The sequence below is a fragment of the Chlorocebus sabaeus genome, chromosome 23, assembly GCF_047675955.1.
Source record: "Chlorocebus sabaeus isolate Y175 chromosome 23, mChlSab1.0.hap1, whole genome shotgun sequence".
NCBI lineage: Eukaryota > Metazoa > Chordata > Mammalia > Primates > Cercopithecidae > Chlorocebus > Chlorocebus sabaeus.
The window spans coordinates 79,093,773-79,116,329 of record NC_132926.1 but is presented as its reverse complement, the minus strand read 5'-3'; the positions used below and the strand labels follow the sequence as shown (position 1 = coordinate 79,116,329).

The 22,557-nt window shown below is 36.1% G+C and overlaps 1 protein-coding gene across 19 annotated transcripts in view; it reads left to right on the top strand.

Annotated features, from left to right (window-relative positions):
* Window positions 1–22,557, top strand: part of PAM (peptidylglycine alpha-amidating monooxygenase) — a 282,912-nt gene that overhangs the window by 165,017 nt on the left and 95,338 nt on the right. For all 19 annotated transcript variants that reach the window (XM_037985229.2, XM_073010788.1, XM_008014056.3 and 16 more), the window contains 3 exons: window positions 2,212–2,299; window positions 12,726–12,811; window positions 14,544–14,627. In XM_037985229.2, the coding sequence (XP_037841157.2) occupies window positions 2,212–2,299; window positions 12,726–12,811; window positions 14,544–14,627 (258 nt within the window). The remainder of the gene's footprint in view (window positions 1–2,211; window positions 2,300–12,725; window positions 12,812–14,543; window positions 14,628–22,557) is intronic.

Sequence of the window (22,557 nt, the reverse complement as noted above, 5' to 3'; positions counted from 1 at the left end):
ATAGCTCCTTATTTTTCCAGAAATGTCTTTGCCTTGTTTCACAGCAGCATACACATTGCATTAGTATAAAAAAGATACTGTTGGTGTCTCCTAAACAGACCCTGACAGCCCTGGACTTTCTCCAAACTGTCTTGAGCCTTCTGTGTGATTCCTACTACCCTTTCTGGTACTTTCATCCATCCTCACAGCTTCAGGGTTCAATTTTTTAATGCTTCCCAAATATGTAATTCTCTGACCTCTTTCTTGAACAAGAGTCACAGAATTCTGACTCTCTGCTGGATACTTCCACCTGAATTTTTAGCGGGTGCTTGAAACATTGTTTTGCATCCAACCATTTAATTCTTGGAATGAACTGCACTTGGCCATGTTGGCTTATTACCAAAATTCCAAGAATGATTCAGTCGTAGGAAATTTATCCACCCGTAATAAGATCTTACGAGGGGAGGAAATCATGTAGTCATCTACACAGGATCTGAAAAAGTAGAGGGGTCAGATAACCTCTCAAGGATTGGCAGAGGGAATATTTTTTTATAAAGGTAGGAGGAGGAGGAGGATACAATTAGACAACAGTTATAGATGTTCATAAAGTAATATAAGCAGTTTAATAAAAATGAATATAAGATTAAAAATTGTATCATATACCAAAATAAAATCAAGGTGAATAAAAGACCAGTACCCCTACCTCAGGACTTTTTCCATTTTCTTTCTGCCCCAGGAAAGATCCCTGGTAGGATTCTGGAAGGGAGGAAGGAAATCCTGTACTCAACTTGACAGTGGTCTATAGATATAGAATCCTTCTTCTTTCTTCTGTTTCTCTTGCTAACAAACTTCAGCTTCGTGACAATAGCGACTTTCTATGAATTGTGAACGGTTGTATCTTCCAAGTGATTCTTTCCTTCCAAAGCATCTTCTTTCATCTTTTAGGCTTACTATATTCTTTGGTAATAGAAAACCAAGCCTCAAGTTATAGCAAGTCCATTTTCCAGCCATTCTCTCTTCATTAATATTTTAAATGATGGTATGAAAACTTCAAGATTTAATTTTTAGGCTTCAAGTTCTTATTTTCATTGCAGTAAAAGAAAGGTTTATTTGTCTCCTCTGAAACTGGTAAGCCAAGATGGCACACAGTAGGTTTGGCACATAGTGCTATGTTTTCTATCAGACACACTTTGCCAGTCATGGTGCTATAGTTTGATGTAGAACTTTTTTGCTGTTGTTTTGTTTTATAAGTACTAATGTCTCACATACACATTCTAGCAATAAGTTATGTTTTCTTAATTTTATCAAACAGACCAAAATAGCTGAAAGATGCATTTTTGCACACACCTGAGATTTAAGATCAGTTTGGAGCTATTTAGTATTTTATGTGCAAAGGTGACTCATGAACTGCTACTGCATACTGGACAGCATTTTGATGAGGACGAAAAGGGATGAGCCAAACCCACACTAGGAAAGGCAGTTCATAGATAATAATATAATTTATTTTTAATTTTTTCTCTTTCAATTATGCATTTGTTTCTTTTAATGTCTTTCAACAACTATTATTGGGAGAAAATGAGAAATGTCATTGTATAACTTCTGATATCTTTTAACAAGTATACCATGCTTATTCAGGACAGTAATTTTATGTCTTTTGTATTTTTGTAAAGATACTTTTTCTACTTTTCTTTTTCTTTCCTGGTAAATTGCTTCTTCATATATATCCCAGTGACTCTAGTACTGTTGTTATTCTAAGATGGTCACACATTTCTGTTATGAATTTTTGTGTTCATATTTTGACCACTCACTGTGGTTTCTGTTTCACTACAATGCTGTGCAGTGTTTTATGATACTCAGCACTCTACTGAAGTCTGAAAGGAAATATATTGTGAATACATAGGCTGCAGATTTCATTTAATACCCATATAATGCCCTCACTACTTTAAAAGAGGTCTTCCATTTAAAAAAATGTGTGTGTGTGTGTGTGTGTGTGTGTGTGTGTATGTGGGTGTGATATTCAGCCTATTATTTTTCCTTTTTATTCTTCTAATCGTATTATCAAGTCATGCTTATCTTTAATCAGATAATTTATACAAACAGGGCATTTGATCACAAGAGCATCAAAACATCTTTGTTATACAGGTATTTGAACTGTTCAAATATGTATTTTGTGACTTTGGTGCACAGAAGTGTAACTTATATTCACATACCTGTATTATTTTCTCATAACAGTTGACTTCAAGCCTCGAGCCAGCATGGATACTGTCCATCATATGTTACTTTTTGGATGCAATATGCCTTCATCCACTGGAAGTTACTGGTAAGGATAATGGGTTTACAGTATAGAAGGGTGTAGAAAATGTGTTTTACAGGTGCAAAGTGTATCTGTGCAAGTATTTCACAACTGGTTAATAAATAGGCAGAATATTTTAAGAGAAAGAACTTTGTTCATTAGCATCACGTGGTTATCATGGTTTATCACAGTTATTTGGTCTGCTATGGAGCATATCTATCAGCCTTTGTCACTGACTTAATAAATATATGTCTCATGGACATAAAGATGGAAACAGTAGAAACTAGGACCCCAAAAGGGGCTGGGAGAGAAGGGAGCAAGAGCTGAAAAACTACCAATTGGATACTACGTTAACTATTTGAGTGATGGGTTCAATATGCCCAAACTCCAGCATTACACAATATACCATGTAACATGTTCCCCTTGAATCTAAAATAAAACATCTTAGATTAAATATATGTATATTATATTAATATAATACATTAAATATATGTATATTGTTATACAGTAGTATGTCCAGGTGCATAAGGCTTGTAAGGAAAGTCTGAAAATTTAGATTATTGATACTCTGACATTAATTTTTAATTAATGTTCTTTGGCATTCTTAAAGATCACCAAACTCTGAAAATAGCCACAGGTTTAAAGCTTCTTATTTTTCAAGTAGACCCACAATCACTGTTACACGTTTAATAGTCCGGAATGACTGGTGTGCTTTGCTTTGCATTGAGGAATCTGCTTTGAGGTCCTGTCCCTACATAATCATGTAGACTGATGGACTTTTCTGTATGCATCCTATTTTTCATTAGCCTGATGCGAGTCAAGCAGCAACTGCTCTCTTGTCATTTTTATAATAACAATATAATGTGAATTTGGAACTGTTAAAAGCACAGGGCAATTAGTGGAAATCTCCATGGACCAAGTACCATCAAAGCATTTGTTAATAGGCTTAAGTTATTTGTTGAAAGGAACATATCACATAGGAACCCAACTTACGTGACTGGGTTTATGTGAAAACGGAGTCAGCAAATCACAGTGAATACCCTTCAATATCAACATTCCCGTTTATGCTCTTCAGTAAATTTTTGTAAATAAAGTTCTGGGATTAAAAGATTATTCTGTGACAGGTTTTCCTGAATCTTATTCAGTAAATCACATCCTTTGGTTTTTATGCTTTAAAACTATTTCTTCTGAAACTACCAATATTTACCTTTGAATTAGACTCATTGAAAATAGCTAGAAGGATTTAAAGTCTGCTTTTGCTGCACCTTGGTTTAAGGGAATGAGTGAGAAAATAAAACGACACTTAAATGCTATTTCAATTCTAATTGTTAGGAAAAATTATCTAAAATGAGCCAAGCATAGCTCATTGTTCTCGTGTTAAGGGAATACAACAAACACCTCATTTTGGCCCCTTTAAAATATTTATTAATATTCTTAAATAAACTATTTTGAAATTAAATCTATAAGATATATTGACCAAAAATCTTCCACATTGGGGAATGAGAAGTTTCAAAGAAAAATATAAATGAAAGTGAAAACAGAAATTTTGAGTAGAGTAATTGTTACATATATTATTTTGCTAAAATTATTACTTGAAAGTCAACATAGTAGAGTGAAAGAGCAGTGAACTAACTTGCTGGATTCCCTGGGTGGATTATTCAGCCCATCTGGAATGGAGTTCTTGTCTTCATTTCAGCAAAAGACTTATACTAGGCCATTTATAAAGCCTCTCTATGCTCTAAAATTCCATAATTCTATGAATATAAATTGCATGCAAATGATGAGTCTGATTGGAAAGGCAGTATTTCTAGGAGTTGGAAGTGTGTGCACTGCTTGACTCACCTCAAGCAAGCAGCTCACCGTGTTTTGCCAGTCAGTTGCATCGAGTAATTACAATTCTTAATAACACTATACCCATATCATTTTAAATGGATTTTAAAATGTTTGCCTTGTATCCCATAGTCCCACTTAATTTGTAAGTTTGTTATAATTGAATTTATAGTCATAAAACAAGGACAATTGGTGCTGTTATTCAGCATCTTTTAACCAAGCCCAAAGTGTTTAAGTTTAACATTTAAAAGTAGGATCTTTTCAGTGGGTGAACTGGAAGACATACATTAAGTAAAACTGTTCTAATGACTCTGACTTCCACAATCAGGCCTTTTTAATATACTTTTACATATATAAAAATATATTTGTATGTATATTTATATATAATATATATAAAATATATATTTTATGTTCTTTCTTTTTTTTTGAGACAGAGTCTCACTCAGTCACCCGGGTTCTAGTGCAGTGGTGTGATCTCAGCTAACTGCAACCTCCACCTCCTGGGTCCAAGCAATTCTCCTGCCTCAGCCTCCTCAGTAGTTAAGACTACAGGCATGTGCCACCATGCCCAGCTAATGTTTGTATTTAGTAGAGATGGGGTTTTGCCATGTTGGCCAGGCTGGTCTTGAGCCCCTGACCTCAAGTGATCCACCCACCTTGGCCTCCCAAAGTGATGGGATTATAGGCATGAGCCACCATGCCCAGCTATAGGACTTATATTCTTATTTAAAGATAGTATACATTATTTATCTTCCAATATTTGGCAAAATCTATACTTTAAAGAATTAGATCTCACAGGATATTTCACAGCCAGAACTTTCAGTTGCTTCACAGAAACATCTTCCACTCCCCACCCCCAGTGCCTCACAGGCTCAGCCCTGAAGATAGTCAGCGGATATTTTCCAGATGTTTAACATCTTATCCTGTCATCTGAATTATAGTACTCACAACAAATACCTATTAGTGTCAACAGTCTTGCATTATTTTTCTAAAATTTTTGAGTCATGGAATTGATCACACTCATTTTATAGTTGCAAATCTATTCAATTATTGTAAGATATAGACAGCACTTAAATGAAGACTCCTAAACTTTCACATATATTTTGGGTATGATACCTATAACAGTTTTTGATGCTTAAAAATAACCAGAAGTCATTCACACTCTAGGGAAACTTATAAGGAAATACAAAGCTGTTTCAAGGAAAGAAGAAAAAACTATTTTAACATCAAAATGTCAAACTCGGATTTCCTCTTTTCTGTTTGTTAGCTAGGATTTCCTCCTGTTTTCACTTTAGTGTTCCATTTCATTGTAAACAGGTTGGCAAATAGGTGTCTTTAATATAGAAAACGTGTTTCCCCTGAAATTATGAACTTATAATTCACCCTCTGTCTTCAGGCAGCATTTTTAATATGAAGGCAAAGAGCTATTCTGATGATGTTTCACTGTTGTGCTGCCCTCCTTTGCTCTTTGTAATTGCCTCTTTCTGCTGTTCATTAAAATATATTTACAGTTATATTAAGTTTACATGAAAATAGTAGACACAGCATGAAGCAGTTTTCATTATGTAGTCATTTTAATTTTAAAGTTTTTTTCATCTGCACACATTCTAGCCTTTTGTGACTCATTCCAAATTAGCAACTCACACTGGCAATGTGTCTAGTTAATTATATGCATGTGCATTTAAATTGCGTACATAGATTTGAACCTTTTAATATTCTGTAGGGTGGTCTCTTTATAGTTAGAGTGGGCCTAGTGCTCAATTCTAAATTAACATACCTCTGGAGGATGCAAATAAGGACCAGCTGATGGAAAAGAAGCAGCTCTGCTGACCCATGTAAAGAAGGCGATAGTACCTGTCGGATGTAACCCCAATGCCTTCTTCCCAGGCGTTTGGAGGAGGAAAACAATTAACCCCATCTAGGGACCAAAAGAAAATAATAGCACCAAGATTAGAGCAAGCATATCAATAGCATGATTTGTTGCACTTTATTTGTGCTCTATAGACTTAATTCAAAGCATGACAATTATAAGTTCCCCAGATTTATTAGCTGAATATGAGCCTAAACTAAGCTCTAAGTGAGCAGATGCTCTTTTGAAGTTAGCCAGTAATGAAATGAAGGTGCTGAAAAACTGGGTAATTTAAATATAAAAATTTACTTAAATAGTAAATTTTGAGGATATCTTGGAAATTTAAATATTGTGTTCATCTATTCTATGAATTATTTCATTCTGTTTTTACTCTTAACAATTTTTTAAATAAGTGATAAGCTACTTACAGTTTCAGTCTTTGAAAATCATATTTTGTTTATGCAAATTGTGTTGGCATTGGGGTAATTCTGGAGTGCTCTCTTTATTAAATATGACATTGTAGGCTAGTGCATTTTTATTCTGCTGAGCACAGGATGTAGGGTTTAAAACAATTTAGGAGTGCAAACCCCTAGATTTTGTGTTTAAAATATTGGATGATTAAAACTAGTGGACTTCTTACGAATCTAGTCTTATACTTTGGTGTGATCTTCTATGCATAGCTAAAATTATTTTTAGTTCTTCTTAATAATATTTTATTTTAAAGCTAGTTCTAATGACACTTAGGACCAACTAATCTTAACAAACCAAAGATGGCTTCTACAGGTTGTTTGATGTTTTTTGATGAAAAAAATCCCAGCTGGTTAAATGAGGCTATTTCCAGCTGTTCTAACTGGGAATCATTCTCAAGCTAAAGCATTAGTGCTTTACCATCTTATGAAGCTTTAGCTTAAATCCCTTTCAACTGTTTCTTTTTATTAACCACCTGCTGTGTCTTTTTAAATGCCACTATCTCCACAGGGTTACAGCTGCTGATGAGGAGGAAAAAAAGGAGATAAAACGTGTGTGTATGTGTGTGTGTGTGTGTGTGTGTGTGTGTATGTGTATGTATATGTATATGGAAGCCTATATGAGAGACACCTGCTTGGGTACTCATTTAAATGTCTGTTTTTTAAAGGTGATATTATTTTCCAAATAAGCCCACAGCTTTGTTGCCTCCCTCCCAGTGATAATGATTCTTTGGTTGAGAACAGCATTTGCATATGCTGTCTTTATGCTCCCATTCCATATCCTGGCCCCTGTCATCCATACACTATATACAGCAGGATTCACTGTGTCTTCTGCAATCCCATCTTTGTTTTTTCTGCCATAGGAAACTTCTAAAGTTAAATATATGTAACATCCTTGTCAGTATAAATAAAAAAACAGAATCTCCCAAATCTACACTGTCTCTTGTTTTAAGCACTGTAAAATGTGGCATTTAGTGCAGTAGCAGTGTTTAGACATAAATTACTGATAGGCTAAAATTAATAGCATCCATTCTCTTTTTCCACTTTAATATTGTAATAGATTCCTATCATATTGCATATTGGGATAGTATAACGGATCAATTTTTAAAACACAGTTGGTCTCTGGTTCTAAGTTCTAGTCACCAATGATTATGTTCCTTAGCTAATAATATTAAGGTACTTGGATTAAAGGCGTTAACAGGAGTTCCTTAGCAATTGCCCAATTCTTAGTAGACTAGTGTCAACTTTAATAAAATAAAATGTTATAGTTGGAACCCTTTTTACTGTTTCAACAGAAACAAATGCATTTTTTTCCTCACAAGACTAGTACTTTATGTTAGATAGAGTAGCAATATTATAATCCAACATTGTATTTAGCACAGATCCAGAACTGTGAAATCAGAACATCTTGGTTTCAAATCTCAGCTCTGCTACTTGGTAGTGGTAATAAACATTGGTTAAATGATGTCAGCTGTATTGGTCTGTTTCCTCATCTGTAAAATTGGGCCACTAATCATTGGCAGCTTGATTGGGCCATCATGAAGGGTAGATGAGGTAATATAAGTAATGTGTTTCGTGTAGTGTCTGACGTGTAGAAGGGATAGCTATTATTTTTATTCATTTATTAATAAAGTATGTATTAATCATTCACTATGTGCCAAGCACTTTGTTGGGCATGGAGAATTTGGTATGAACAAAACAGACACTCTACTTTTATGGACTTACTGCCTGTCTAACCTTATTGGAGCAAAGGAACAGTGGGCAGTTTCTGTGATGCTATTTATCAGGCTGGTATTTCTTAATCACCATTCTAATTTGCTTTTTCCTTATGTATCCTTCTAATTACTATGTTAGTGTCTATCCATTGCATTGAAATTCACATAGAATTGTCTGAATTTGGGAAAATATTCTATGGGTTTATAGAGCAGTTAATAGTATTTGAATATCTGACTCATACTGAATGCATTTTGAAAGGTAAGGACCATCCCCTCATGCAATTGACTTTGTGTTGTGTTTCTTTAAAAAACTTTCTAACTTTAGATCAATTTTCCTGGTTGTGGTTCTGTTAGATATGTAATGCATTAAAATTGGAATTTAAGGCTATACAGATTTAACTTGAGGGCATGACTGTTATTATTTTTTTAGTCAAAAGAAGAAACGAGTTATCAGTTCTGATCTTCCCTGAGTAACCTTGGCTTTTAGATAGCCTTTAACAGATACAACCAGAGAGTACTTTAACAGTCAGTCATGCTGTCTTTGGATAATTCAAAATGACAAGCCACCACTTTTCAGTGCTTGGCACAGTCAGAAAATATTCATACCATCTGAATGGCTTCCCCGTGGATTAGATGTGAAAAGGGTTCTATATGAAAGGTCCAAGAATCCAGACTAGTTTTATTTTCAAATGTTAATTCTCATCATTTTTACTATGAATGCTAAGAAACCACAAGGGAGCTATGTGAACCTTTTCACAATTTAATCGACTTAGTCTGGAGGAGCCTTTAGGAAAAGCTGCTAGAATGATAAGAAAAAGAAACTTGGTTGATGAGGCCTGAAATTACAACAGCCATTGATCAAGAGTTACATTGCTTCCCAGCCTTAAGGCTCTCTTTACTAGTAAGAATAGTGAAAATCCCCTCTACTTCCATAGGTCCTTTTTTGGGAATCCAAAATATACTATACCATCTTTCTCTGTTTGGTCATTTTACATGGAGAAAATATGATGCCATTTTCATTTAAAATGGGAAATGGAAATGTTTACCACTGTGATATGTTATCAGTTATAGAACTCAGTTCTCTCACCCTCTTGTTTTTCCTCTTAGTCCTCCCACTGAGTTTTAGGATTAGTTTCAATGCCTCGGTGTCCTCCAGTGAGTCATTCTTTACTCAGTCTTGAGTTTAATATATTTTTATTGTAAAACAGGGTTTTAAAAATTAAACCAATGTTTGCCTTGAAGTTCTTATTTACCAGACCTGATAAGAGAATAAAATATTAAATCATTGTCTCTTTGTGCATATGTCACAAACAATTTATTTCATCTCAAATTTGATTTTAGAATTGCATGCACAAATTTCAACTTAGTTCAAGGATGACGGTAGTAATCAAAGCTTATCTCCACATAATATCATTCTCTGCCCATAAATCAGTGTCAAGAATTGAGATAGAAGGGACTGTGGCAGCCAGAGCTTTGAGTCATGGTTTAGCTGTTTGACCTTTGGAAGTTACTTAAACTCTCTGAGCTTATTTAGCTTTAAATTACAGCCTGCTGGCAGTGTTGTTATATAAGCTGATTTGTTAAAAAAGAAAAAAAAAAAAAACAACTAGGCAAACAATAATTCAAATTTATTGGTGTTTATATTTTAAATTTTTAATCTATTTTTTTAAATAAAATATTATAACATGAAGTTGAGAGTGCAATACAATTTAAGTTAATTCAGCTCTTTAAGTGTCTGTACATGGAAAGTTGAAAACTCACCTAGAGGTAAGTTTCACCAGACACTTGTTTCATGACAGGACTTCAGCATGAAGATATTATCCTACATACTTGTACTCGACGTCCTCACAATCTGGGTGGAGAGAGAGAAGTAAGCTGACACTTAGGATGAGGAGTGCTGTAGTTAAGGAATGGAAGGTGGGTGGGGGTCGGAGAACACTTCCCTGAGGAGGAAGGCTTGAACTGAATCTTGAAGGAGAAAGTGAATACAAGTTTTTCAGGCAGAGAGCTGGGATGGGATATTTTAGGCAAAGAGAGCAGTGGGAATAAGGAAGACTGGAAACCGGAAGCAACTTGGCAGGACTAAAAAGGGGGTGTTGTCTGGAGATAGCGTCTAGATCATGACAGGTCTTACGTGTTATGCTACAAGATTTGGATCTTATTTTGATTTTATTTTGGGAAGCACTTGAACGATTTTGAGCCAACAGATGACATAATCAAATGTGTAACTTAGAAAAAGTTACTAAACCAGTTTTCTCTGTTATATTTCAATCTGGTTCTTTCTAGTCATCCATTGAAAATCAACTTCCATATCAGAGGAAACAATTATCTTGTTTAACCTAAGACTGTCATCACATGGGGTGTTAGGCATTTGTAATATTTAAGATCTTTGTTGAAAGCTATGAAAATTGCCACCCAAATCTTTAAATTTTGGTAGCTCACAGCAGTGAGATACAAAGTTCATCACATTTGACAATATCATTTCTTTATTATAGCTGAGGCCAGGAAGAAAAATTTTGCTTTTGGGCATCATCCAACATCCTGAGCCTTTTAACACACTTGGCATAAGGATGTCACAGACATTTCTTCCAAGGTACAATTCTTACATGATAATGATCTGTCATCATAAGTGTATTGTGTTTGACAGTGAACAGTAAGAAACCACTGGTTGATGTCTTTTATATTACACATTACACAATTTCTTTCTACAGCCTGGTTTATAGAAGCAAGATCATTTTGCTAAGCATAACCTTATCAAGACCTCCTGGTTCTGAGTTCCTCACCCCTTTTCAGACAGGCAACACAGTTGTCTGCACTCATTGCCTATCCTCCAGCCTCATTTCTGGCTAGAAGCAGAAAACACAGTAAGAGTCCCTGCCTCTGAGTCTGAATGAATGTCTTACTAGTGGTTTTCATATGTGCAACATGGGTGCTTTCTGTGTTTCTGGCTTCAGTTTCTAACTTGTTTAGGAATCTATCACAGTCTGCCTTTGTTTCCCATCCAGGTCAGGGGCAGTGTACATTTTTTTTTTTTTTTTTTTTTTTTTTTTTTTTTTTTGGTGAGCCAACTTCCATCCCAAGAAGCTGTATTTGTCCTTGTCCTTTAGAGTCTTCAAGCTTTTCAGATCTGCCTACACGCCTGACTCACCTTTTTTGGTCCCAGTTTTCAAAACACAAATAAATAAAAGCAACACAAAAATGTAGCCTAACAATGTTTGGATTAAATCCAATTTAATAATAGAAAAAGCTAAGAGATATATCATAATGGGAAAAAATGTGTGGCTTGGAGTCAGACATACTACCATCTATTAACATGGATCTACCAAACATCCGAGCTACCGCACTGAGTGCCTTATACACATCACCACAGCAGCCTTACCACAAAGGTTTCCATATAGGAACTGGGCCTTTGAGGGCTTATAAACACACCCAAGATACAGAGCTGCTAAGGGGTGGGTTCTAGAATTGAACTCCAGATCTGTCTTTCTGCCTGGGTGCTCTTTTCACCCTGCGACACTCTCTCTCAACAGTGAATCTTCAGATAAAGTGAATGTTTTGTTAAATAATGCATTGCCCTAGAATAGTACTTTGAAGTTTATAAAGTCTTATTTGATTTACAGAATAACTTTGTGATGTAAGTTTAATTATCCCTGTTTTCCGTGAGAGAAAACTAAAGCTTGGTGAGATTAAGTAACTTTAAAAAAAGTTAAGTAACTTGCACAATACAACTTATTAATGCATTCCAGTATTCATAAACTTGATCATGCATATATAAGATCAAGAATCCTTAAAAGAGGCTGGGTGCAGTAGCTCACACCTGTAATCCCGGCACTTTGAGGTGGGTGGATCATCTGAGATCAGGAGTTCAAGACTAGCCTGGCCAACATGGTGAAACCCCACCCATCTCTACTAAAAATACAAAAAATTAGCCTGGCGTGGTGGTGGGCACCTGTAATCCCAGCTACTCAGGAGGCTGAGGCAGGAGAATCACTTGAACCCAGGAGGTGGAGGTTGCAGTGAGCCAAGATCGTGCCATTGCACTCCAGTCTGGGCAACAAGAGGGAAACTCTGTCTCAAAAAATAAAAAAGAAAATTAAAAAATAACTCTTTAAGAGGGACACACTTGTATTGTTCACCCTACTGATGGTAGGCACTGTTTGTTGCTTTGGGCAGATTTGTTGACAACAGTGATCGCCAAAGGGGAAATGTGTATGACTTTTTTTTTAGTCCATATTTCTGCGGCATTAACTTTGGTTTATACAGACCATCTATATAATGCTTGTTTTTCTACCTGATTACATAAAGTGCATTCCATATATGAACATATCAAGGTAAAAATTATATATCTCCCTCACAGGATTGTTTCACATCAGGCAAAAAAATGTCTCCCCTTTTATGGCTTTTTTTTTTTTCACACAGGAATAATTGTTTGCTCCACTCTTTATTAGGATCTAAAAGCTAATATCATACAATGATGGTATATCTATGTACTTTGGTTTCAAATACGTTCCCCTATCACCTCCCACCATGGGGAGCAATTTATTCATTTTACTATTTAAATTTTCATTTATACTACTTTTTATTTTCTTCAGGTTTTGTGATGAAGGAACCTGTACAGATAAAGCCAATATTCTGTATGCCTGGGCAAGAAATGCTCCCCCTACCCGGCTCCCCAAAGGTATGTCAGAGGCCTCTTGGATGGTCGTATGTTCAGCTGCCTAATTTCTGTTTCCAAAGTCCTTTTTATTATAGTCCTTTCTAACCAGTGATGACAATGTTCTATATTGCTGCTTCACAGTAAAAGTGCTTGCACTACCTGCTTTGTATTGAAAATGTTTCATTTAGGTAGTTACTCTTTCTCTGCCTCTCTTTGGTAAGTAGTTTGCCCACACAACAGTTTAGATAAAATTAGAAAATAACCAAGGATAGATACCTCAAGCCACCTTTGACCTAAGGCACATTGGTTCTTGACAGCAGACACATTTCATGAGCCAAGAGAGCTAGGAATTAAATAAATTGCTGTTTCAGCAGAGATTTTTTTACAATCTTGGAACCTAGGTATTTAACATGATGCCAGACCTCAGCTGGCTTTCTGACTGCACCTCTGAATTGTACATAGCTTCCAATGTGTGAATGTATTACCAGACTCTGTTTTATTACCTGAATATTTCTTAATATTAAAGGGTGTGTGTGGTTCTGTTACAGAATAGGTCTGTCCTGGTTCATGGATGATCTTGTGATATACGTGCATCTCTCTTTCCTCCCTTACTCATTGCCAGCATCATTAAATGATGTCTGATTTCTTGCACTTCAAATGAGCCTCAGAATTCTCTCCATATGAGGCAGCTGCAACCAAACAAGTTTGAAACTAACAGGGAGGTCTGTCATAGATTTGTTGACAGATTTGGATACATTACTAGAGGAGATCTGTAAAAAAGAGATTTGTTTAAAAAAAAAAAAAAAAAAGTATACTTCTGCCGGTAAATATTTTCTCTGTGAATTTTTTAAAGCTCACTAGCAAGCTTTATTAACAGTAAGACTATTGGCGGGGCACGGTGGCTCAAGCCTGTAATCCCAGCACTTTGGGAGGCCGAGACGGGCGGATCACAAGGTCAGGAGATCGAGACCATCCTGGCTAACACGGTGAAACCCCGTCTCTACTAAAAAATACAAAAAAACTAGCCGCGCATGGTGGTGGGCACCTGTAGTCCCAGCTACTCGGGAGGCTGAGGCAGGAGAATGGCATAAACCCGGGAGGCGGAGCTTGCAGTGAGCCGAGATCCGACCACTGCACTCCAGCCTGGGTGACAGAGCGAGACTCCATCTCAAAAAAAAAAGAAAAAAAAAAAAAAAAACCAGTAAGACTATTAACAATATTCGAATTCCAAAAATTCACTGACATAATGGACTTTAGTAATCTAGTTGGCAACTAGTTTCCTCAAAGCCATTTTTGTAGATACCTCTTTTCACAGCGGAAGACAAGTAATGCCACTTAAATGCTCCTAAGAAGTCTATTTCCTATATTCAATCATAAAATAAATATGAATATATACAAAGCAAAATGGGAGAATGGGTTTATGTATGTCTTTTAAATAATCAATAGAGACAGGATTTTGTTTTGTTTGTTGTGTTTCTTTCAAAATGAGTGAACTGTCCTCTTAAAGTGTGATTGCTCTGGGTCTGAAGTGGGAACTATGAATAGAATTTCATCATAGTTTTGAGGAGATTATAATGACAGATTATATTAGAAATTCTCAGTCAATGTCTGGTTTATTTCAGTTTTCATGTAATATAATTTTATATGTTATATGTTATTTTATTTCCCTCTGGATTTCATAGATCAGCAATTTGAGATTAACTCCATTTTAGATGCTCATTTCTAATATATTAACTGTTTTGTAAATCTTTAGGTGTTGGATTCAGAGTTGGAGGAGAGACTGGAAGTAAATACTTTGTACTACAGGTACACTATGGGGATATTAGTGCTTTTAGAGGTAAGTTTTGAAATGTTGGAACTAAGCAAAACTTCCAGTACTATATTGTTTAAAATACATGCACAAACTATTATCTACATCTTAAAAAGAATTGCCCACACCCTCTGCCCACTAAGGAACGACAGCTTTTGTTTCCTTTAATTTGGAACTGTTGAAGGAATGAATTTTATTTTAGAAGTCATTTCTGTTAGGCACCTGTGCATGCTACTGTGTTTTCTTTTATGCTGACTTTATAGAACTCTCTTGCCTTCTAGTGTATTGTTTTATCAGCCTGCTCCTGCTCTTATTAGGAGTGCTGATCATTCCAAGCAACACTGTTGGAAAGCATAGGAAGGTACTGGTTGTTTATATTTATGTTGCTCTGAGCAAGCCACTGAAAGCCTATAGGTTCTGCAATACCAAAGAGGTTCTCAAACACTCAGGCTCGTATCGATTCCTTATCTATCCATACCTGGCACTTCATGAATTCACCCATTGTCCACTGCTGTAAGGCACAGACCACAGCCACCCTTTAGGTAATGCCGAATACTCCCCTAGACACATGTTACTCTACCTGTGATCTCTATGTACTTTATTTAAATGCCCCTTTCCTTATTATAGATCGTTGGTATGAGGAAGGGGCCTTGTTCCCAAGGCAACCAAGGTCAATGCTTGTTAATCCTGCTGCTGCATTTAGTCAAACTCCAACTGCATTCGGGTTCACATGGGACTGTAAATATTAAGTAGATTTCTCCTTGTCTTTATTGCTTTTCTACTATGTCTTGCTGACTTATATATATTCTCCTGAATTCTCTAATTTAACATTATGTTTCTAACTAACCTGATACATTTCCCTTTCCAAATACATTAGATATCTCTCCAGCAACTAAATTTGGAAGTAGATGACCATCTCTGCCTATGAAATACCTTTTAGGACCTTTGCTAAGAAAGCCCCATGGGGTAGAAAGGGCCACAGATGGTCTGCATTCAGAACGAGGACAGTAAATGCAGTCTCCCTGTGGAAAAGGGTGTTGAAAGAATGATTTTGTGTCATTGAAAACATTCTACAATCAAATATATTATAAATTAATATATTTATTAATATATTAATAAATATGTATATATAAATTAATATATATATTAATGGGCCGGCCTATGAACCTAAGTTAGAAATAAAACCTATTTTTAGATTAAAAATTTGCTTTGAATTATACACAAATAACTTTTCATTTTTTGGAATAGAACATAAACTGTTAACTCTCTGTAATACTGAGAGAAGGTTTTGCTGAAAACAAACAAATAAATAAAGTTTGTGTTTGGGGAACAAAGACAGAGATTATCTGCTCTAAAAATTGACCATGCTGATTTCAGTAGAACAGGTGACTAAGACTGCTGACTTCCAAAGTATTGACAAGGCTTTAATTTCCTCAAAAAAGGCTAGCAGGCCTTCCCAGATCACTGCAACTAAAGTAGCTCATCATACTGGCACATGTTCTCTCAAACCCTAATCTCTACCCTCTATAAAACCCTGGACTTAACTTTTCAATCTAATTCTCCTCAGTTTTGTAAGGACCCCTAACACATACTGCATTGGTACTCCAGAGAAAGCACATGATATATGCTTGTTTTTAAAAATATTTAATTTCTTATAAGGAGTTAATTTTGTTTTATAATTTATGTTTAATCTAGGGATAGTAAAAGTACTGATATTTTAATATGTAAACATCTAATTATTCTTTGCTGTAAGAGACAGATGAGAAACTTTAACTTTTCAATAGTAATTTTTTATTTTCTCTTAAGAACAGTTTTTCTAAAAGAAAAGATATATGAGGTAAAGAGATTACTAGTGCTATAATTCATGTAACTTATTGTAATATTATAAAAATGTAAGCAAAAATTTCACTCATGTAATTCATCCAGTAGATACTATCAGGTCCCTAAAGCTTTATTTAGAGTAGTAAATAGATATATGGGAAAATATCAAATTTCACTAAAACAATGAGATATCATTTTACATTTATTAATTGGGAAGGGATGTATATTAAATTGTCCAGTGTTTGGATGAATCTGATGCAGTTTAGGAGGCTTTATAAATTTAGTATGATGTTTTGGAAAGCATTTTTACCATTTCATGTAGGTTTAGTTTATAGTATTAAAATCTTGTTCTAGGCTTTTGTCCTAAAGAAAGATTTTTTTTCCTTAAAAATGCACCTCTATCTACCCAGTTATTCATGCACATGAAAAACTGGAAAGTTCACAAACGGCCCTCACTAGGACATTGGTTACATAAATGATATAACAACAAAAATAGCCAACAATAAGATCAAATACAGACTATATAAAATTGATGTATGCTTACCAGGATTGTAAGGCCCAAGGAAAAAAGGAAATGGTTGATGAATAAGAAAGGCAGGATTGGGTGATTTTTTTTCCTTTAAAATGTTATAACATTGTCTTTTTAATTACATGTTTAAATTCCACAAATAGAAGCATTTCGTTAACTCCTTCAATACCTTCCAGTTAGTGTACTGCACTCCCACTCACACCTCATGCCAAAAAGAGTTAGTATGAATATCTATATGCCTCATTTACTATAGGAATGTCTTCTGCTTTTAGCAGCTTCTGTATTGTGATCTCATACTTATCTCCAGATGCACCTAGAAGTGGAAAATAATTATATCATTATATCTTCTAATTATCAAAAATGCATTAAATGTATATGTTAAGTACATATATATACAAACACACCATTATACACACATATATATAATCACAGCACTGCTTCTGGTGCGAATGTCAGGGAAGATTTGTATTTCGTGGTTTTAAAACTATTGGTGATATCTTAACGTATATAAATTGTAAATCTGAAGCAGAGTAACACTACTAGGAAATTATTATAGTCTACTGAAAAGTGGGGAAATGTTTGGCTTAAGGGTATGAATATTTTTCCACACAGGGAATGTTTTAGAGAATTGAGAAACTTAGGACCTTTCTTTAATAAAGCACCAGAAATGAAGGCAAAATATCTTCCAAAAGTTGTGGGAATGTGGTAGCGTATCAGAGAGAGCAGAACCTGAAGCCATACCTGGGCATGTTTTAGATCAAGCTTGTCCAAGCTGCAAGCCACAGGACAGCTTTGAATGCAGCCCAACACAAATTCATAAACTTTCTTAAAATATTGTGAGATTTTGGGGGTTTTTTGTTTTTGTTTTTGTTTTTGTTTTTGTTTTTGTTTTTTTTAGCTCATCAGCTATTGTTAGTGTTGGTGTATTTTATGTGTGACCCAAGACAATTCTTCTTCCAGTGTGGCCCAAGAAAGCCAAAAGATTAGAGCATCCCTGTTTTAGACTGTGGTCTTCCTTCGTATGAAAAGATTGGCTGTGATTTTAGAGTGAGTCTATGGGATTACATAAAATGTTTGCTTTACTGTTTTTGTTTGTTTGGCATTTTAGAAATTACATAGAATGTGAAGCTGTAAAATAATCCTTTAAAAGCAATCAACTATATTAAATGCCATATCAATCATAGTGTCAAGCCTATACTAGTGCTGGGTATACTAATCTTCCTGCCTGTAGGAGTTTAATGTATTTTAGTAGGTGAGACAAGCACAAAAGGAGTGTGTTCATAGGCAATTGTAATAATGCATACTGGATCTGAAGTCTGCAGAGAGACAGGAGCATACAAGTCTACCTGAAAGTGGAGAGGTATGAAGGTTGGACCCAGAGCAGGGTATGGAAGGGTGATCAGGAGCTCCCAGGTCAGAGTAGGAGGGAAGACAGGTTCCAGACAAAGGTAAAAGCAGATGCAGAGACACGGGAGTGAAACAGCATCTTAGACACAAAGAACTTTGGGTCATCTGACATTACTGTAATGTGAAATGCATAGGGAAAAGTGGCAAGAAATTAGAAGAGAGGTGAAAGGTGGGGAGCAAGCCATAAAGATCCTTGCTAGGACTTGATTCCTAAAGCACTCAGAATGCTCTTCAGTCAAGCAGTAACCTGATTGGATTTTCATTTCCTAATGCCGCTCAGTCTTGGGCTTGAGTGTATGGAAAAGCTACTAGCCTTATGAAGAAAGTATGGGGCTGTAGGTGGCCAGAGTGAGCTAGGATTGCAGCTTAGGAAGGCCAGAATGATTTTTTAATGTATAGACTTTTAAATTTTCTAAAACTTAATATTCCATAGGAAATAGAATGTATTCTAATTGGAAATGAATGTCCCATGTAGGTGATAGTATGGTACCAAGTTTGATGACCAAACTTTAAGTCCAGGCAGACTGGTAATGGCACATCCTAGTTTGATTACCCTCACTGAGCTTCTAAACCTCTCTTTGCTCTCCTTATCTGTAAAATGGTATCATAGTGGTATCATAAATGTACCATACCATTATATAAATAAAGGTACTTGGTTAAGTAGTCAATAAATGTTAGCTATTATCATTATAGTCCTCATGAAAGGATAAATTTCCCTAAATACAATCTTTTTTCTCATTACCCATAATATGAAAAGGATGTGGTTACTTTTCAAAGATATTGTAGTTTCTCATTATTTTTAGACACAGAACTGTTTGAGTGTGTCACGTTGCCAGTAGAAGTTTCCTAGTTAAGCTGTGTTTCGTGTTCTCCACAGCAGTTTTTGTTATTCATAGTTCAGCTATACAAAGATAAACTGTAAGACCAACTTCCTGCCCTTAAGGAAGTCAGAATAGTGAGAATTGGGGATTCCTCCAGGTTTCACTCTCCCCATTTTTTTTTGACCAGTTTTTTCAGCAAAGTCTTTTTCCGAAGCGAAAATTATCCTGAGATTGTCGCTGAATGCTGCCGCATTTCTTCTAGATGTTTTGGCCAAGGAGAATCTTAAGAAAACTCTCCTCTCATTTTCAGAATTTCTGGCATTAGCTTACTAGTCTCCACCAATAACTCATTTCTCAAATTGAAGATCCTGTGCACTCACCTATTGAAGTTGGAACTGATATTCTTAGAATGAAGGTCAGAGTCTCTTCCCAAATGTACAGCCCTGATTGTCTTTGAATTGGCAAGATTTCCAAACTATACTCCACTTACTGTCATTAAGCTCTTGGTGCATATGTGAAACACTCTCTCTCTCTCTCTCTCTCTCTCTCTCTCTCTCTCTCTCTCTCTCTCTTTCTGTCTCTGTCTCTCTCTGGGCTTGTTTCCATGCCTTTCTCACAGCCCTGTATGTACACCTGCATTTTGTACATTGCTAAATGTTCCTGGAAGTATAGCCAAAAGTTTCACTTTCCTTAGAGTGGGTGTTTAATATTTACATTCTAAATTAAATGAATACAGCCTGGAGATCCCATTTTCAACTTTCCTTTATGTAAGCTCTAAGAAGTTTAGTCTCCCAACTTTGGGGATTATATTAGTAAAATCAGATCATAAAGTTCTAGTTAGAACCTTCAGAGGATGATTATTTTCAATAGCCACATTTTCCAGAGTGCTAAGGTTTTAACCCTTTAAGTACTACAATGGTAAAACATCTTGGATAAAAATCATTTTAGAATATATTATGTGTCTTTGCTGGTCACGGTGGCTCACACCTGTAATCTCAACATTTTGGGAGACTGAAGCAGGCGGATCACCTGAGGTCAGGAGTTCAAGACCAGCCTGGCCAACATGGTGAAACCCTGTCTCTACTAAAAATATAAAAATTAGCCAGCTGTCATGGTGTGTGCCTGTAATCCCAGCTACTAGAGAGACTGAGGCAGGAAAATCGCTTGAACCTGGGAGGCAGAGGTTGCAGTGAGCCATCACACCACTGCAGTCTAGCCTGGGTGACAGAGTAAGACTCCATCTCAAATAAATAAATAAATAAATAAATAAATAAATAAATAATAGAGTATATTGTGTGTCTTAGGAAGTTAAATTAGGTGGTATGTGTTAAATACCTACAGCTGTGCCTGACACAGAGCAGATTGGCAATGAATGTTAGTTCTTATCCCCTTCTCCCTTTTCTTCATAACTTTGAGATATCCTAGTGAATATCAACAATTGTGCTATGATTTCTTTCCAGTTTTTAGGAGTATGTAGAGTTTTTGTATGTAACTGGACTTATTGCCATCTCCTATCTGCTCTTCTATATTTTCTGTAGCTTCCTTTGTTGTCAAGCTACCATTGCAACTCATTTCAATTCACACAATGCACTACATGGAGGAAAATATGAGTAAGAACAAAAGTCTGCCCTCATAGAGTTCCTTGTCCAGTAAGCATAAGTATACTTAAAACAATAACTGTAATAATATGAGCCAGTCACTATTCACAATAGCAAAGACTTGGAATCAACCCAAATGCCCATCAGTGACAGACTGGATTAAGAAAATGTGGCACATATATACCATGGAATACTATGCAGCCATAAAAAAAGATGAGTTCGTGTCCTTTGTAGTGACATGGATGCAGCTGGAAACCATCATTCTCAGCAAACTATCGCAACAACAGAAACACTGCATGTTCTCACTCATAGGTGGGAACTGAACAATGAGATCACTTGGACTCGGGAAGGGGAACATCACACACCGGGGCCTATCATGGGGAGGGGGGCGGGGGGAGGGATTGCACTGGGAGTTATACCTGATGTAAATGACGAGTTGATGGGTGCTGACGAGTTGATGGGTACAGCACACCAACATGGCACAAGTATACATATGTAACAAACCTGCACATTGTGCACATGTACCCTAGAACTTAAAGAATAATTAAAAAAAAAAAAAGAAAAAAATATAATAATAATGTGAGCCAGTATAAAGTAAGTGCCACGAGAGAGGGGATTGGAAAGCAGGCAAGATCACATCTAGTGTAGATGTTTCAAGTTACCAGATTGATATCATATAAGCACCCTTCTTCCTGTTCTAAATTTGTGTGTTAGATATGGAATCTAGATGAGCTTCATATTATCAGTTAGCATAAATAGACTTTGGCTTGCAGCCCTTATGGGGAACTTTTTAAATAAAAACATGATCATCTGGAAAATGGTGATTAAAAAATAAAATAAAAACAATGGAACACTGCAACCTGGACTTTGTGACCATCAGATTTGATTTTTCCTTGCCCTCTTGCATTATTCCATGCTGGCTGTGGTCCACTCAGGTGTGGTTTCTGCATAGCTTAGATCCAGACAGGTGGATGTTCCTGAACACAGGGTGTGCATCTGTATTCACACAAATACACATATATACCCACAAAGGGTTCCTATTTAACTACAACTGAAAGAGTAGTAGAGTGAAGAGGCAGGAATGGTAATCATGGCAGGAGGAAGAGAAAACAGAGGACTCCAGAGGAATTCTGATTCCTCTGTGACTCCAGCTGTATCTCTACCTCTTAGAAGACTACTGCCAGGAAGCTATTAGAAAAAGCTTTGAAACTGTGAGCGCAGGAAAAATCCCTTGCTAATGCATTTTGAACAAGATGGAGCAGAGATCAGTGGCAAGATAACTGTGCTTAAAATTATTTCATTCCACTATAAAGCGGGTTGTTCTGACTTCAGTGTAAGCATTACAGTGCTCCTGACTTCCTGATACCTAATTGGAGAGAGAGTGGGAAACTGGGTCAAAGATTGCTCCCTGTTGCTTTCCCTGTTGTCTTCTCTCAATCTGCGCAAGTAGCTTCATCTTACATGCTTTCCAGTGACATACATTAATCCTGCTTTTACTCACTCTACTGCAAAGTGCACAATACTATGGGCCAGGTTATTTAAGCCTATGCATATTAAAGTATTTCGGATTACTTTCCATATTTAAGAATCTGCTTTGAAATTGCAAATATGGGAGGGAGGGTATGGTTACTGCTTCTCCAACCTCAGCTGACATAGACGCCCCGAAGCCACTAAGTCTCTGCACTGGAAGGGAGACATAAATAGCACCATCCAAGCACGCATCTTGGCCTTCCCTGAATAGGACCCTGGCATGTGCATCATCCATCAATCTGAATCCCCTT